This window comes from Beta vulgaris, chromosome 3 (genome assembly GCF_026745355.1).
Source record: "Beta vulgaris subsp. vulgaris cultivar EL10 chromosome 3, EL10.2, whole genome shotgun sequence".
In the NCBI taxonomy this organism is placed as follows: domain Eukaryota; kingdom Viridiplantae; phylum Streptophyta; class Magnoliopsida; order Caryophyllales; family Amaranthaceae; genus Beta; species Beta vulgaris.
In genome coordinates, this window is record NC_079204.1 from 42,713,039 (window position 1) to 42,729,164 (window position 16,126).

The following is a 16,126-nucleotide window of genomic DNA, read 5'->3' on the forward strand; positions in this document are numbered from 1 at the left end:
GCCCTTTGCCAGAGTTTTTCTTGTCGCCACGAGCCCACGAGACGCCACTGCCGACATTAAGAAGCAGTCAAGCAGAACTCAGTAACTGTAAGCCGTCACCACTTTCTTTTTTATTTTTTTTTTTTTATAATTTCTGCTAATTTATAAATGATAGATTTCTCATTTTGATATGAATTCAGAATTAATATTTTAAATTGAAATAAAAAATTATGAAAATGAAATTTAAATGTCGTGCAATTGTGAATTATGAAATTAAGATTACTTGAATTGAACTTAGAGATTTAAATGTTGAATTGAAATTAGAGATTACTAATTACTTGAACAATTCAATTGAAATTACTTGAATTGAAACATTACTTGAATTGAAATTGAGATTACTTAAGAAATTAGAGATTGTAAAATTGAATAGAGGTTGTGAATTGAAATTAGTTGAATATGGAATTAAATGTTGTGAAATGTAATTTGAAACAAGGAACTTTGGTATTAATATCTAATAATATGTTTACTTATACTAGATTTGGAAGACGAAAAACAAAAGTTTAGAATCTTTTTGGAGGAGAAGTGGAGGAAAATCATTTCATCTTCTCCAACATCAAAGGAGCCTCTAATTGAAGAATGTAATCGTGAGGTTCCAATACTTGAAGAAACTAATCATAAAGCTCCTCCAATTCAAGAAGAAAATGAGGATGAGTTGCCTAATTTTTCACCGCTCGAAACTACTCCTCAAAGTAGTTTTAGAACTAATGCTTCAAGTGTTATGTATGATCTTGATCTCCTACCACATGATCCGAAAACTAGGAGGCCAATTACATCATATCCTCCTAATGATCAAGATGCCGTGACAAGAGGATACATTACTAAAAAGCCTTGTCGACCAAGGACACATGATTTTCCTCAAAGGGAAATAGGAGGTATGCGTCGTTTTAGTGTTTCTTGGTTTGACAAGTATGATTGGCTTGAATATAGTGTTGATAAAGATGCAACTTTTTGCTTTGTGTGTTACTTGTTCAAAGATAAAACTAGTTATCCGGGGGTGATTCTTTTTTCAATGGAGGATTTATAAGAGATTTTAGGACTTGGAAAACCTATCGGGATGGATACAAGGAAGAGAAGAAAGGCATCATCGATTGCCAGCATCAAAATCCTTGTCATCTGTCACAATTTTTACTCGTGAGGATAAACAGATGACCGATATGACTAGTTGACACATATGGTCCTTGTTCAAATTGATGCAGTAGTCCAGTAGATCTTCATAGATATGCATAAAAACAATGGAGGAACTGAAGGACCCAACACACAGCATTCGATTACCCAGCCATAGATGATCCTCGAGCAATGACACTGTCTTCCAGAACAATTGTATAATTCCTTCGCTGGGAAGAGCCGCATCCTGAGCACTCCGAAAGTCACAGCTAAACAAAGAGAAGAAAATCTGGCATTATAATTTATAAGAGTAAAGAATCCTATAGGCTATAGCACAAAAAGCTTATTAAATGAAGAATTAACTGAATCTCAAACAGCAATGATAAATCAGAATAATTTACCTTTCTGCTTGACGCCCAAAAGCAAATCACCAGGAGTATAGATTTTAGGAGGCTTTTGAGCAATCCCAATGTACTTGAGCCGAATCATTACCTCATCAGAACCAAAGCACAAGACAAAATGTATCCAGTACAACATTCTGCTTTCTTCCCGTATTTATATAACAGAACATTTAATGTGGTCATCTTTGTGTCTCTGATTCTCTTTCTTGTCGATAGGAAAAGACCGAGTTAAGCGGCACTCTTCCAACTCTGCGGGTTCTTCGACTCCTCTTACTCCTCCCTTTCTTCCTTTCCTTTTCAAATGCAGGTTGTGAACATGGCAGGTTCTTGACCCATATTAAAGGCAGCAAAGCAGCAAAAAATTGCAGCATAATTCCAATAGAGAGGCTAGAGTAGTTGTGTGTAGTTATACCAAGTACAGAAGCAAATCCAATTCCAAAGAAACCACTAACAATTGATGACAACGTCAACGCTGAGGCGAGGAAGGCCGTCACTGAGGCCTCACATCCTGGTGGACACAAGCTCCCAATGAGAACAAAGAATGGTACGGTCTTAAAAACAGCAATGGTCTCAGCCAATCCTGAAAAGCACAAAGCATAGACATTGTTTGGTATTCCTAGCTTCAGGTTGATTTGTTGGACAAGAACAAGGTCAAGGAGGAGAGAGAAAGCATATAAGCTTTGCACTATGCTGATCAACTTCCTCATGGGAATACTTCTCCAAAACCGATCATAGAGCACAGTTAATGATAAGAGCAGCATTTGCCCAATTACCTTGGACATTCCGATGGTTGAAGGATCAAGATTAAGAGATTGTGTTTGATAGCAAAAGATAGATCCTGTGAGCATTGGCACCACAGCAATAGAAGCTACAGCCCATATTAGAGGGAGAGATATCTTATCCCCACTCAAGGCAACAAAAAGGTTGGAGAACTGTCTCTTAATACTGCTGAAGACTGAACCTTGTTCAACAACAGGACTTGAAGGTTTCGATAAACCGAGGGACTCTTCCTTTGTCATAAAGGAAATCGAAAGTTGTGCAGAAAGCAGGAGGGTAAAAATAAATAACAGTGTCCTTGGATGTGCTTTTGATAATAGTATACCACCCAATGAGTTTCCTAAAATTCCAGCAACTGCTATTGCCATGAATGCATAGGATTGTAGCCCAATAATTCTGTGCTTCTGTCCATATTCTGCAACAATAGCATCTTGTGCAACTTCCGTCACAGCTGCCCCAAGATTACTGAGAAGAACGCATGCCATAAGAGTAGAAAGGGCTTCACTCACAATTGGGATTAAAGATAAAGGTCCCCATGACAACACCTGCAAAAGAACTAGACAGCATAATCATAGTTATGAGCATCACTAATAAGACCTAGCCTCAATGATGAAAAAAAAATGCACCACCTTACAGAAGCATGCAGTATTAGAGTAAAATTCAGCTTTAAGTCACCAACAGATGACGATAACATATTAATCACTCTCCACAAAATCTTCCAGGAAAATGCAACTAAATTGTGGGCAAACTTCAACAGCCAAACATGAAAAGACTGAGCTACGGAGTAAGCATAATCAACTATTATAAATTTAGGTGCAGGCTGATGGTACTAAATTCAAGACCTCCTCGTGTCCTCTTTTTTCTTTCTTCATTTTTTTCGGAGGGACGGGCTTCAACCCTGCAAAGTGCAAACTAGGCTAATTCAGTTTTTTCATGTTCTTCGTTCCAAAATCTCTAACTCTACACAATCGATGTCCTACATTATTTTAGTCGTCAAGTAGCCTATATGCCCTTACAAGAAACCAAAAACCACAACTTTCATACTTCCATCTTTTTTCCCATTTCATAACCCCTCTCTTGCTCAAATCAATTCTTATTGTAGCAAGCAAGCAACTTTCGCAGTTCTATGTTCTTACAGCTTAGAAGAGCCAAAAATAACACCTTAGTCCATCAGAATCATGATGTTACCTGCTTCATGCTCATTTAATCAAACATTTTGTCATACCGCAACTTCTAACCTTCATCTCTTAACTTTTACATTTTTCTAATTCTGTAACTCTTATAGAATTTGTATAACTTATTTAACTTTTTACCTGCCTAAAGTAACTCTCCATAAATTGTTCTTCAACTAAATGGCGGCTGAACCAGTCTGACCTTTGTTTCTTTGACATTTACATTTTTGTAATTCTATAACTCTTCTAGTATTTGTATAACTTATTTATGTATTTCCTGTCCAATGTAGATTTTATTACTTCTTCTTTAACTCGATGACAGTTCACACTCTGACGTAAATTGGTAGACATGGTAGTAACAATTAATGGCAAAAGTTGACATGGTTTAATACAAAAACTTAAGTGTTATTTGAATTGTATATACAAAAGAGAACTCGGAACATGTTTCAATATTCATCAGTTTCTGATAGCAAACACCAGCTTTAAACAGAACCAGCCCACATTTGATAGACCAGTAAGTATAGCTCCCTTTATTTTATTTTCACTGTGTTACTTCCATAATTTTGGTCTCTTTCAGAGTCACAAATCATAGTGACCTATACATGTAATGCACTACCATCAATCAAAATCAATAAGAAAACAGCATTACAGGTCTACAGCAGTGAAGCAAAAAAACAACATGAGAATTTTGAGTGTCCTGCGCCATCCAATTTCATTTCAGACACATTACATAAAAGTTTCACCCTATCTTTCCAGCAGAGATAAATGTCCAAGCATCAAACTCGGCCATTACCTCAAGTTTCGAGCATTGCTCGAAACATAAGCATCTAATTACTACATGCAAACAGAAGGCCGTAGAGATAGTACCAGAACACAAACCACCAGATTATAAACAAACAAGACACCAAAAATTATATGCATTAAAGTGAGAGTGAAATAAGAAACTAACCTCCAATACAAACATAAGGAATTCTATGAGCACCACCAATATTAAGAGCATCAGATAAAATCCCATAAAAGGGTTTAGCCACCATAGGTAGAAGACCAAAATTTTGCACCATCTGCAAAGTTGAAGGGTTAAAATTAAGATTGTGGGCCATGTGAAAATTAAGAGCTAACCATGGAAAACACCTAAATCCTTGAACCCAATAACTCAACCCACACAAAACAAACATTTGCTTACTACCCAATCTATTACCCCAACCAATCATCTGTTCTTGCTCATCAAGAACCAACTCATCACCTCTTTTCTCTCTCCTACTTTTTCTCTCCTCCATGTAAGGCACAGCTTTTGGAGCTAAAACAATGGAGTTCAGATAGTTTTCTGAATTGGGTTTCAAGAATTTGTTAATATAATCAGAGGGACTAGAAGATTTTGAGTTTTGTGATTTAAGACAAAAGAAAATGGGTTTTTTAAAAGAAATTGAGGAAGATTTTGGAATTGCTGCAAATGGGATTGTTTTGATTAATGGGTTGAAAATTAATCCATCAGAAATTAGCAATGAACCCATGGTTTCTTTTTTTAAAATGTCAGCCTAATTGACAAAGAAATGGAATAAATTTGAGTGAAGATAATAAGAGAAAAGAAGACGAAGAAGATGATGCCCTGTTTAAAATAATTCTTGATTTCTTAACAACAATTATGAAGAAGAAGAGAGGATAAATATTTGAGCCATTGATCTAGAAGAGTGTAGTGTAGGGAAGGGATTTTTGTGCAATTAGCAAACACAAATCTTGAACATGAGTCATTTAAAAGTTGCCGACTTGGAAGGAGGGAGAAGAGAATTTAAGAAATTTGCAGGATTTTTAAATTTTGTAAAAGATCTGTTTTCCAGATGTTAACCTCTTTTTGTCTGTTCATTAAAGAAACAAAATGCCAAGAATTCTGGAAACTTGCATTTACTATGATTCCGAGGTTCACACTCTCCTTAAATTAATCCCTAATTGAAGTATTAGGAATGTGTGAAGATTTCACAAGTGTTTACCATGAATAGATTAACATGTTTTTTTTTTTTTTAAGGGAAGATTAACATGCTAATTATATTCAAAAAAGTATTAAAAAAATGATATATGTACGAAGCCAGAAAATGTATATAAAAAGCTAAAAATAAAAATTGTAATATCCCGGAGTCAGGGCGTTACAAAAATACTAAACACGGAAATATTAAAAAATGACATGTGCAGAGAATGTCTTGATTCTGTTTTGACACGCGAATTAAGGGAAAGTAGAATCTTGTTTTATTATACTCCCTCTCTCTCTCATAATTTAAGTGTTAATTTTGTTTTTACATAGAAATTAAAGTAAATTTGAATCTTGTTTTATTTGAATATGTTCAAATCTTTTTATTATTTAGGTTGTGTTTGTGGTAAGGGATAGAAGACTAGAGGGTTGCCTATAATTAAATAAGCCTAAATACATGTAGTATGATTTTGATGCAGATATTAATAACATGACTTTTTAAGAAAATAAAACTTTAGGTGGATTATCTCAAAGTTATAAGTTATCTTTAGGATATACCACAATCTTTCTTCTCCTTAAGGGTCCGTTTGATTCAACTTATCTTATCTTATCTTATCTTATTTTATAAAATCTTATCTGATCTTATACTATCTTATCTTATCTTATCTTGTCTTTTAATATAATTTATTGTGTTTGTCTAACCTCTTATTATATCTTATCTCATCTTATCTTATCTTATATTATCTTATCTTATCTCAAAAATTAATGGGAATAATCCCACCTTTGGGCGGTCTTCTTAAAACAGTCCCACTTTTGAGTTAACTCAATAAAATCCCACCTTTTTGTCTTATATTCTTAAAATGGTCCCCGTTAACCAATTACCTATTGGTAACCTGCTAAATATTAGTAGGTTTTACTTTTTCATCTAACTTGCACTAATGATGTCTTAAACAAACAAAAAAGTGCAAGCCATGTTGCAATTCCATCTCAGTGGAAGCATTTTGACGAATCGTGTACATTGTGAAAGGGGAAATCAGGTAAATTATCTTTCTTTCTTCTTTGCGTAACTTTAATTTTTTAATTTTTCAGTGAATTGTGGACAAAAAATTTCTGGATGTTTAGTTTCGAAGGTAGTGTAGAAAAAATTTTGAATTTTAAAATATGCACCAAATTAATAATCTTGCTGTTACATTTTTTAAATTGATGGGTAATCTAAAACTTGCGATTTTGCTAGATTTATTTTGGGAGTATAATTTTGTTAGAATGTTATTATATTGTACTTTGAATGTGGAATAATTACTAGGTGGCTGGCTTTCTGCATAAACGTCAAATTGATTGTGATGCTGGCTTTTTCATTTGTTTGTTGTTGTTCGGAGTAGGTTGCTAGTTGGAAATTAGGTTGTGTTCTATGGAGACAGCCACATTACGGTTTTGGCATGGTGGGATCTTTAAAACACTGAAAAATGGGTTAGTGTATTTAGAGGGGAGAGCAAAACATTTGAGGTAGATCCAGATGAACTTTGTTGGTGGTGGATTGAGGAATTAGCCAATAAGTGTAGGAGTTGTAGGAAAATTTATAAGTTGTACAATTTATTTCTAGGCAAGACTTTGGAGGAAGGGTTTAATAGCGTTTATGATGATAATGAGGTCAGGGAGATGACTAGGGCCGGGTGTTGGTTAAAAACGAATTTCTTGATATGTTTGTGGTTCATGGGCTTGATGAGCTTGATGTGTTGCCTGAAGCAATTGAGTACAACATACCAATTCTTGAAGTGAGTTTGAGTGTACCAATTCCTAAAGTGAGTTCACTAAAGAGGGCAAAGAAGTTAACTCCAAAGAGAGCACCGAAGAAAGCTGAAGGGGGCACAGAAAGGGTAGAGAAAGAAGTGATATTAACATAAAAAAAACCCTAGATTTTCCTGAGCATGGGGAGGAAAAGTCTTGCTCTGTCAAAGATTATGCCAGGTCAACAGATGTGGGACCCCCAAAAGATGACTTCAATTCAACACTTATCCTAGAAGAACCTCCCTTTACCAACACTAATAACACACCTAACAATCCATCATCCCCTTTACAGAATATCATTCCTGAGGTTCCCCCACAAACCAAAACTCACACACCACCACTTTTATCAGCACCCTAAACCAACAGCACTGAACCACCTCCATATCCTCCACAGATCAACAACAGTGAACTTCCTCCATCTCTTTCACAGACCAACAACACTGGCCCACCTCCACCTCTTTCACAGTCCAACACATTGATCCACCTCCATCTCCTTCACTAACAAACAACACTGACCCACCCCCATTTCCTTCACATACCAACAACACTAATTAACCTGCAGAGCTAGTAACAGATCTAGGGCTAGGTGTAAAAATGTGCCCGAAGGTAATGAATGAGGCGGTCCTAGACCAGAAAATCCATTAGGATGGGAAGAATTGATTGGTGGGGATGACAATGAAGAAAAGAATAGTGATTCAGATTATGAAGAAGAACCTAACAGTGATTATGAGGGTGGATTTGTTGGAGATATTGAAGCTGAGAATGGTGGTGAAGCTGATGGTGAATATGAGGATGGAGAGCAGTTAGAGAATGAGGGTGACTTTGATGAGCAAGAGGAAATATTTGTAGGTGAGTTTGTGGGGTTTGAAGGAGATATTGAAGACAGTGATGATGAGTGAAGAGCAGCTTACAATAGGGTAAAGGAGAGTAATGACAAGTTATTGAAACCTGCACAAGAACTTCAAAAAGATGCAGCTGAAGGCGGACTAGGGGTTAAACAAAGAGAGGGAGGTGTATCTACTGCATAAGGTGAGGACCAAGAAAGAGATGTGATGTATGAATATAAAGATTCAGAGAATGACCTACATACTCCACCTGAAATTGGTGATGAGGATACACCAACTACTAGGAAAGCTAGGAGAAGGGTTTTAGTGAGCCAAAACAAAGATTTTTCCTTGTTTAAGTGGAAGGTTGGTCAAAGATTTGCCACTAGAGCTGATTTCAAGAAGGCTATTACTAAGTATGCTATTATGTAGGCTAGAAATTTGAAATTGGCTATTAGTAATAAAAACAGGGGTCAAAGAGTAGGGGTGTGCTGTATCAAGGGGTGTCCTTTTAGTCTCTATGCTTCATGGGACACTAGGAGGGGTACTTTTATGTTAAAGTCAGTCACTGAGCAACATCTGTGCACTAGAAACATGGAGAGGAACAAACAACTAAAATCAACATGGCTGGCTGAGCAATTTTTGGAGGTATTCAACATCATACCTCACTAGCCAACTATGGAGATTGTGGAGACTGTTAGGAGGGCCTATAGGGTAATTGTGAAGAAGGACTTTGCACATAAGGTGAAGTATTATACACACGGGTTACTTCATGGATCAATGAAGGACCATTACCAAAAAGTGTGAAGATACATTGAGGCATTGAAGGCTTCATGTCCTGGCCGGTGTTGTTGTGGAGTTGGTGACTGATCCAAGTTAGCATGTCTTCCCTCCTATTTTCCAGAGACTTTTGGTTTGCTTTGAGGGAGTTCAGAAGGGTTGGAAGGAAGGTTGTAGGAAGATAGTATATGTGGATTCATGCTTCTTGAAGACATTCCTAGGTGGGCAGCTTCTCTCAGCAATGGGGAGAGATAGCAATGATCAAATGTACCCCCATTGCCTACGTTGTGGTGAAAGGAGAGAATAATAGTTCATGGGAGTGGTTCTTCAAGCTTTTGTAGTCATGTTTGACACTTGGAGATGAATCAGACTACTCAGTAGTATCAGATGAAGATCAGGTCACCTTATTTGCATAATTACCACATCTAGTCAATTTTTTTTAACATGTTTTAATTTAATATAGATGCATTTATCTAATGTTAATTGTTGGCTATTCTAAATGATGTTGCTAATGTACTACCACAAGTTGAACACATGCACTGTGCAAGTCACAATTATGCTCATTGGAATAAAGATCACAAAGGGGATGAATTTAAGAAATTGTTTTGGAACATAGCATTCTCTTATAATATGGCAAATTTCAATGAGAACTTAGCTGAATTAGAGAAAGTTGATGAGGCAGCAGCTTTAGGATTTAAGAGTTACAACTCTAAGGTGTTTTCTAGGGCCTTCATGAAACCTGGCACTAAATCTGATTCAATCACAAATAACATAGTTGGGACCTTTAATGGTTAATTACATCATAAATGCTAGAACAAAATACTTAATTCACATGCTTGAAGATATTAGAGCTTAGTAAATGCAAATGCTGGTTCAAAAAAAGGGATGAAATGGAGAAATGCACAACTGTCATGTGTCCTATGAGTCAAAAAAAATAGAAAAAGAGAAGGAAAAAGCTACAAGTTGTGATGTACTTCCTTCATCCACAACCTTGTTCCATATCAATCACAACTTGGATAGGTTGGCTGTTGATTTGGAGAATACGTCATGCACCTGTAGAAAATGGAACATGACTGAAATACCCTGGTGTTCATGCCATCTCTGCCATTTTCTTTCAGTCACATGCATGTTGAGGACTTTGTGGATGCTTGCTATAAAAAGGAAACATGGGCAAAGCATATGCAGGTTCAATTCTACCTCTAGAAGGTGAGAGGCATTGGCCTAGGATTGAAGTTCACTTAGACCCACCTCCTATCAGATTTGGGCCTGGGAGGCCAAGAAAGAATAGGATCAAAGCCCCTCATGAGGATCCTAAAAAACCAGGGACTTTGTCAAGGCATGGTAAGAGATGACCTGCAGTACTTGTGGGAGAAAGGGGCACAATAAGAGAAGGTGTCCTAACATAGACTCTGGGACAGTTCAACCTCCTCCCCCAAAAAAAAACATAAGGGAAGACCTAAGGTAGATGGACAACAACCAGGGTCAAGTACCCCCATTGAAGCTACACATCACACCTCCACAGCTGGACCAACCAGATTGAGTAGAGGAGGGATGGTGATTAGAGGATGAAGGGGTTCAAGAGGTGGCATAAGAGAAGGGGCCAACATATTAAGTGGTAGAGGTGGCACAAGAGGAGGGGCTAGCACTTCAAGGGGCAGATGTGGAAGAAGAGGAGGGGCCGACACTTCAAGTGGCAGAGGTGACACAAGAGGAGGAGGGACTAGTACATTATCCAGGGGAAGAAGTGGCACAAGAGAGATAAGTGGTGGTAGATCTTCAAGTGCAAGGGTAAGAATATTCTTTTCTTTTGTTGTCCTTATTGATGCAATTACTTAAAATGTTTATGTCTTCCTCACAGGCACCTCATGGCTTTGGGATTATGTTCAATGATAGAACTCCAATGACAAATGTAATTTCAATCCTGACATGCTTAGTTTAATTTTATGTTGCTTTGGTTTAATCATACTCATTGTGTAAAGTTGTTCCAATTTCAAGGTCAAGAGTACTCAGCCAAAGCTCATTCATTGACACTAGTCACCAACAAGCAAGTCAAACTTCAACCTCAACCTTCAATCAAACCCTCTAATTCCTGAGTTAGCTATTTTTTAGGACTAGTATGTAATATCAATTTACTTTTGTAAGACAATATTTGGGTCAACATATATATTAGCATGTATGCAAACATATGTGATTTGCTTCAAATTTTAAGTTATGACAGTTGCAATCAGATTTGGGTAAAAACTCGTATTATTACCAATCATGCAAAACAGCAAGTTCTCATGAAAATACACCTTAGAGGATATATAAACAATGACTCATATCCCACATACTAATAACTAACCTACACCTTAGTACTAGTTACTTTAATATGTTAACAATGATGCCTAGTAGAATCCAAGATACAACAATTGCCATTGTAATATTCTTATCATTTCCACCTAATCTAGCCATCTTCAACTGCTGCAACTCCACTTCCATGACCTTTTTTTGTAGCTTCAGTTTCTTCAACTTCTCCCCTAACATCTACTTCTCAAATTCTAGCTCGGTAATAATTGTGTCCTTTTCAAGAAGCTTGAAATGCAAATCTTCAATCTCAATAGAGTGATTATTAGTATTCATAAATTTGGACTCCCGCATGAAAAAGCGACTACCATCCCCCTACATTAAAAAGGAAACAAATTAATGCATGAAGATTAAATTAACCAAAACAATTATAGCGCCAAATTTACCCGAAAGATAAAATTAAAGGAACCTAAAATTACAGCACCAAATTCAACCAAAACAAACAAATTTAAACTTTCTGGCTAAAAAGAGCAACAAAGGAATTTCTTCCTACCATTAGAACCTTTTTTGCACGTTCTAACAACCTCAACTTCATGGCGACATTTCATCTTCATCTTTGGGTTAGGAATTCTTGAACTGAATTGTTTGAAGATGAACTTCAAATTACACCACCCGCCATAACGAATTTCTTGGGGAAAATTTTCAAGGGCAGAGTAAAAGGGAGAAGAAGGAGATTAAGAAGAGTTGAAGAAAATTAGGGAGAAGAAGGAGATTTCAGTTTATTATACCGGGCAAAAAAAAAAGACACGTGTGTCACATAATTGAGTAACTTGCAATTGTAGGTCACCAACATGTGAAGGTCCATTTTAAGAAGATAAGACAAAAAGGTGGGATTTTATTGAGTTAACTCAAAAGTGGGACTGTTTTAAGAAGACCGCACAAAGGTGGGATTTTATTCCCATCAATTTTTCCTATCGTATAAGATATTATTTTTTCTAAAATACGTTAAAATAAGTTGAATAGAACAAAGCCTAAATAAAAGAAATAAACCATGTACACCCAACTACCTTTAAAGTGTATTTACAGTATAAAGATCATTCTTCATGTACGGATGGAGTATCTAATACTCAATTTTCGACCAATTTATATTACTATACATAGCAAAAGATATAGTTATGTGAATCTTGTTAAATTCCTCACCGTATATTTTTATAATATCAACACTGTAAGATTTTTACTAATACACAGCTAAAGATAATAATGTTTTACCACACAGAATTGTGCATTAGCAAACCTGAAGACTAGGAATGGTAGAAGTAAAAAAGAACGAAAATTCTATATAGTGTTCAGTAAGAAAAAAAAAACAACATTTATAATAATAAAATATTAAGCTCCATAAGAAACCAATATTAATATAATTAAGTATAACTTTTTCTACATGCTTTCATAATAATAAAATTTATACAATTGAAAAAAATTGAGGAATATGCTTTAAATCCAAAAAAGATTCATGCATCAGATGCTTATAAAATATAAATGAATTTTATCTTTTACTCCCTCCTTTTCCTAAAGATTTTCCCACTTACTGTTCCTACAGATACCAAGGAAAATCAAGTTGTGTGGGGCATGGTGTGAGTAAAGTAGGATAGAGAAAGGGGTTAAGATAAATAAAAATAAAAGGGTTAAGTAGGAGAGAGAGAAAAGGAGTAAAATTGAATTAATAATGTAATGGTGGACCATATGATAGTGACATGAGAGGGTAAATAGGAAAATTTATTTTGCCAAATAAGGAATAAAGCAAAAGAGGGAAGATCTTTTGAAAACACCCTTAAACGGAAAGAGGGAAGATCTTTAGGAAACGGAGGGAGTAGTTTATAACTAGTTGTTGGCTCAGCAATGCCTCGGATCATTTTCCAATGTGTTTTTGAAGTCTTAAATTAAACACTTGAGAGAATTAGAAAAACAGAGTTATATGAATTGAATTGTGTCCGATAAATGATCTTACAGTTCCTTTTAAGTAATCTAGATAGTAAATTATAATATGAGTTAATTATCAATATAACACTCGGCTTAAGAGAGTACATATATATAAATATATAATTACTTACAAAGAATATGATACAATATTGTTTTTGAAATTTAGGTTATTGTGTAGGACCTGTTCTCTTCGGCATAAAACAGCTGAACTGAACTGAACTGAACTTACTGGAGCTGAACTGAACTGAACTGAACTGAACTGAACTGAACTGAATTGAATTGAATTGAATTAAATTAAATTGAATTAAACTGAATATTACAAATATATAAATAATATTTTAAACAATAATAATTATAATATTAAATAATAATTATAATGATAAGTAATAATAATGAATAATAATAATAATAATAATATTTTGGATATTTTTAAATGATAGTTATAAATAAATAATATTAATAATCATAAATTATTATTAATAATAATTAATGATAATAATGATAATTAATAATTATTATTTGTATTAATATATTAATACTTGATGATGATATATAATAACAATAATATCTAAGAAGTAAATTAATATTACTATTCTAATAAGTAGATTTAATAATATAAAAATATTTAGTAATAAAAATAATGATTGGGTCGGACCGCGAAAATTACATCATAAACCGTCTTGATTTGATTGGTTTATGGGCTAAAAAAGTGGGTTTATTTGTGCTTTGACCTAAACCATGTTCCTCCTAATAATAATAGTAATAATAATGAGTAAAGCTATAATAAACAAAATAATATATAGAAACAACAATAATAATAATACTACTTAATAGTAATGATATATATTTAAATAATAATAATAATAATAATAATCATAATAATAATGATAATAATAATAATAATAATAATAATAATAATAATAATAATGATAAGAGTAATTAGTAAAATAAATTATACCAACATAATAATAATATTTAACAAAATGATTATAAAAGAATGGAGCTGAACTGAACTGATCTGAACTGAACTGAACTTATTGGAGCTGAACTGAACTAAACTGAACTTATTGGAACTGAACTGAACTGAACTAAAAATAAGGTGGGGAGAATAGGCCCTAAGAATAATGGTATAATAGTGTTAAGTACGAAGGTTATAAAATTTTTGAAGAGCTTTTTTTATAATATAAGAGTATCTTAAAAAAAAAAAAGTAGGACATGCTATTATTAGCATTAGCTTAATGAATATTAATATATACATTTGTACTTAATTATTTAAAAATATAAATATTATCTTGTTTTTAGATAAAGAGTATTCACTCTTATTTCTTTCTCCTCCTTACCTAGGTTTTGAAAGTACAATAATGTCAAGATCTTTATAGACGAGCTGCTCTCATTATTACTCCAAGGTTCGGCTCAATCTCATGACTTACAACAAGGTAAAGATTATATGATTCTACATTTCTAAGTACTCCGTCCGTTTCAAAATATAAGGCACGCACGACTTTAGAGGTCGAACTTTGACCGTTAATTACTCTCAATTTATGTGGATAAAAAAATTAAAAAATTAATGTTATTATAGTATTTTTCATGACGTATCTAACGGTATAATTTCTATAATTTTTATTTATCATACTATAAAATATATTTGTGGTCAAAACAAATTTTCATAAAGTGTGAATACCTTATATTTTGAAACGGGAGAAGTAATATATTAAACCACTAAGGGTGCGTTCTATTCAACTTATTGGACCTGAACTTATTGGAACTTATCTGAACTGAACTTATTGAACCTGAACTGAACTTATTGGAACTTATTAAACCTGATTGGACCTGATTGGACCTGATTCAACTTATTGGACCTGATTGAACCTGATTGGAACTTATTGGACCTGATTGAACCTGGTTGACCTTATTGGACCTTATTGGAACTTATTGACCCTGATTGAAACTTATTAGACCTTATTGGACCTGATTGAAACTTATTAGACCTTATTGAACCTGATTGAAACTTATTTGACCTTATTAGACAAAAACATTGACCATGAATAACATAAATATTACCACTAACGTAAATACTACCCCTCAAAATTTTTTATGGAATAATAATTATTATAATTCGTCCTCTAATAAATAATGATTATTAATTATCTCTTATGATAATTAATTTAACAAAAAAATTACTATTTATATATTTGCCTATACATAACTTTCATCACTAATATATCTAATAGTGTTGTTTTCATCACTTCTCCTTTCTTCTCCTTTCTTCTTAACATAGTAGCTTCAACACCTCTCAAATATTTGTAATTATAATTATTATTATTATTATTGTTAACCTTAATTATTTGACCATGATTATAATATTATTCAATAGCAATATGAATAATCAAATAATAGACAATAATACAAGTATAATACTATACATTGTGGTACTTTAATAAAAGATTCTAATAATAACATAATCAGCCAATAGCAATATGAATAATAAAATAATAGACATAATACAAATAAATAATAAAATAATAGACATAATACAAATAAATAATAAAATAGTAAACACTAATACAAGTATAATACTATATAATCATTGTGGTACTTTAATTAAAATTCTAATAATAACATAATCCGCTAATAGTGATATGAAATTATGAATAACAAAATAGTGGACAATAATACAAATGTTTATTAAACATTGACTATTTGGACCTTATTGGGCCTTATTAGACCTGATTGGAACTTATTGGACCTTATTAGACCTGATTGGAACTTATTGCACCTGATTGGAACTTATTGCACCTGATTGGAACTTATTGGACCTTATTAGACCTTATTGGAACTTATTGCACTTATTAGACCTTATTGCAACTTATCTGAACTTATCTGAACTTATCTGAACTTATTGGACCTGAAACTTAATTTTTTAAGTTGAACAGAACGCACCCTAAGGCTATGTTTAGTTCACCTGAAATTTTCTGATCTGAACTTATCTGATTTGATCTGATCTGATCTGAACTTATTTTTTCT

At 33.9% G+C, this 16,126-nt stretch overlaps 1 protein-coding gene across 2 annotated transcripts; it reads right to left on the bottom strand.

Moving 5' to 3' along the window:
• Nucleotides 1-461: 461 nt before the first annotated feature.
• LOC104906837 (probable folate-biopterin transporter 8, chloroplastic) lies at nt 462-5,386 on the bottom strand. Of its 2 annotated transcripts, none has more exons than XM_010695663.4 (3): nt 4,443-5,386; nt 1,545-2,877; nt 462-1,412 (listed from the first exon to the last, which is right to left on the bottom strand). In XM_010695663.4, exons 1-2 carry the CDS (start codon nt 5,002-5,004, stop codon nt 1,724-1,726), a joined length of 1,716 nt encoding a protein of 571 aa, XP_010693965.2. In that variant the 5' UTR covers nt 5,005-5,386; the 3' UTR covers nt 462-1,412; nt 1,545-1,723. The 2 variants fall into 2 exon arrangements, with proteins under 2 accessions (XP_010693965.2, XP_048497464.1); XM_048641507.1 differs by having other exon boundaries at nt 1,545-2,866; nt 4,443-4,654.
• Between the last annotated feature and the right edge of the window lie 10,740 nt (nt 5,387-16,126).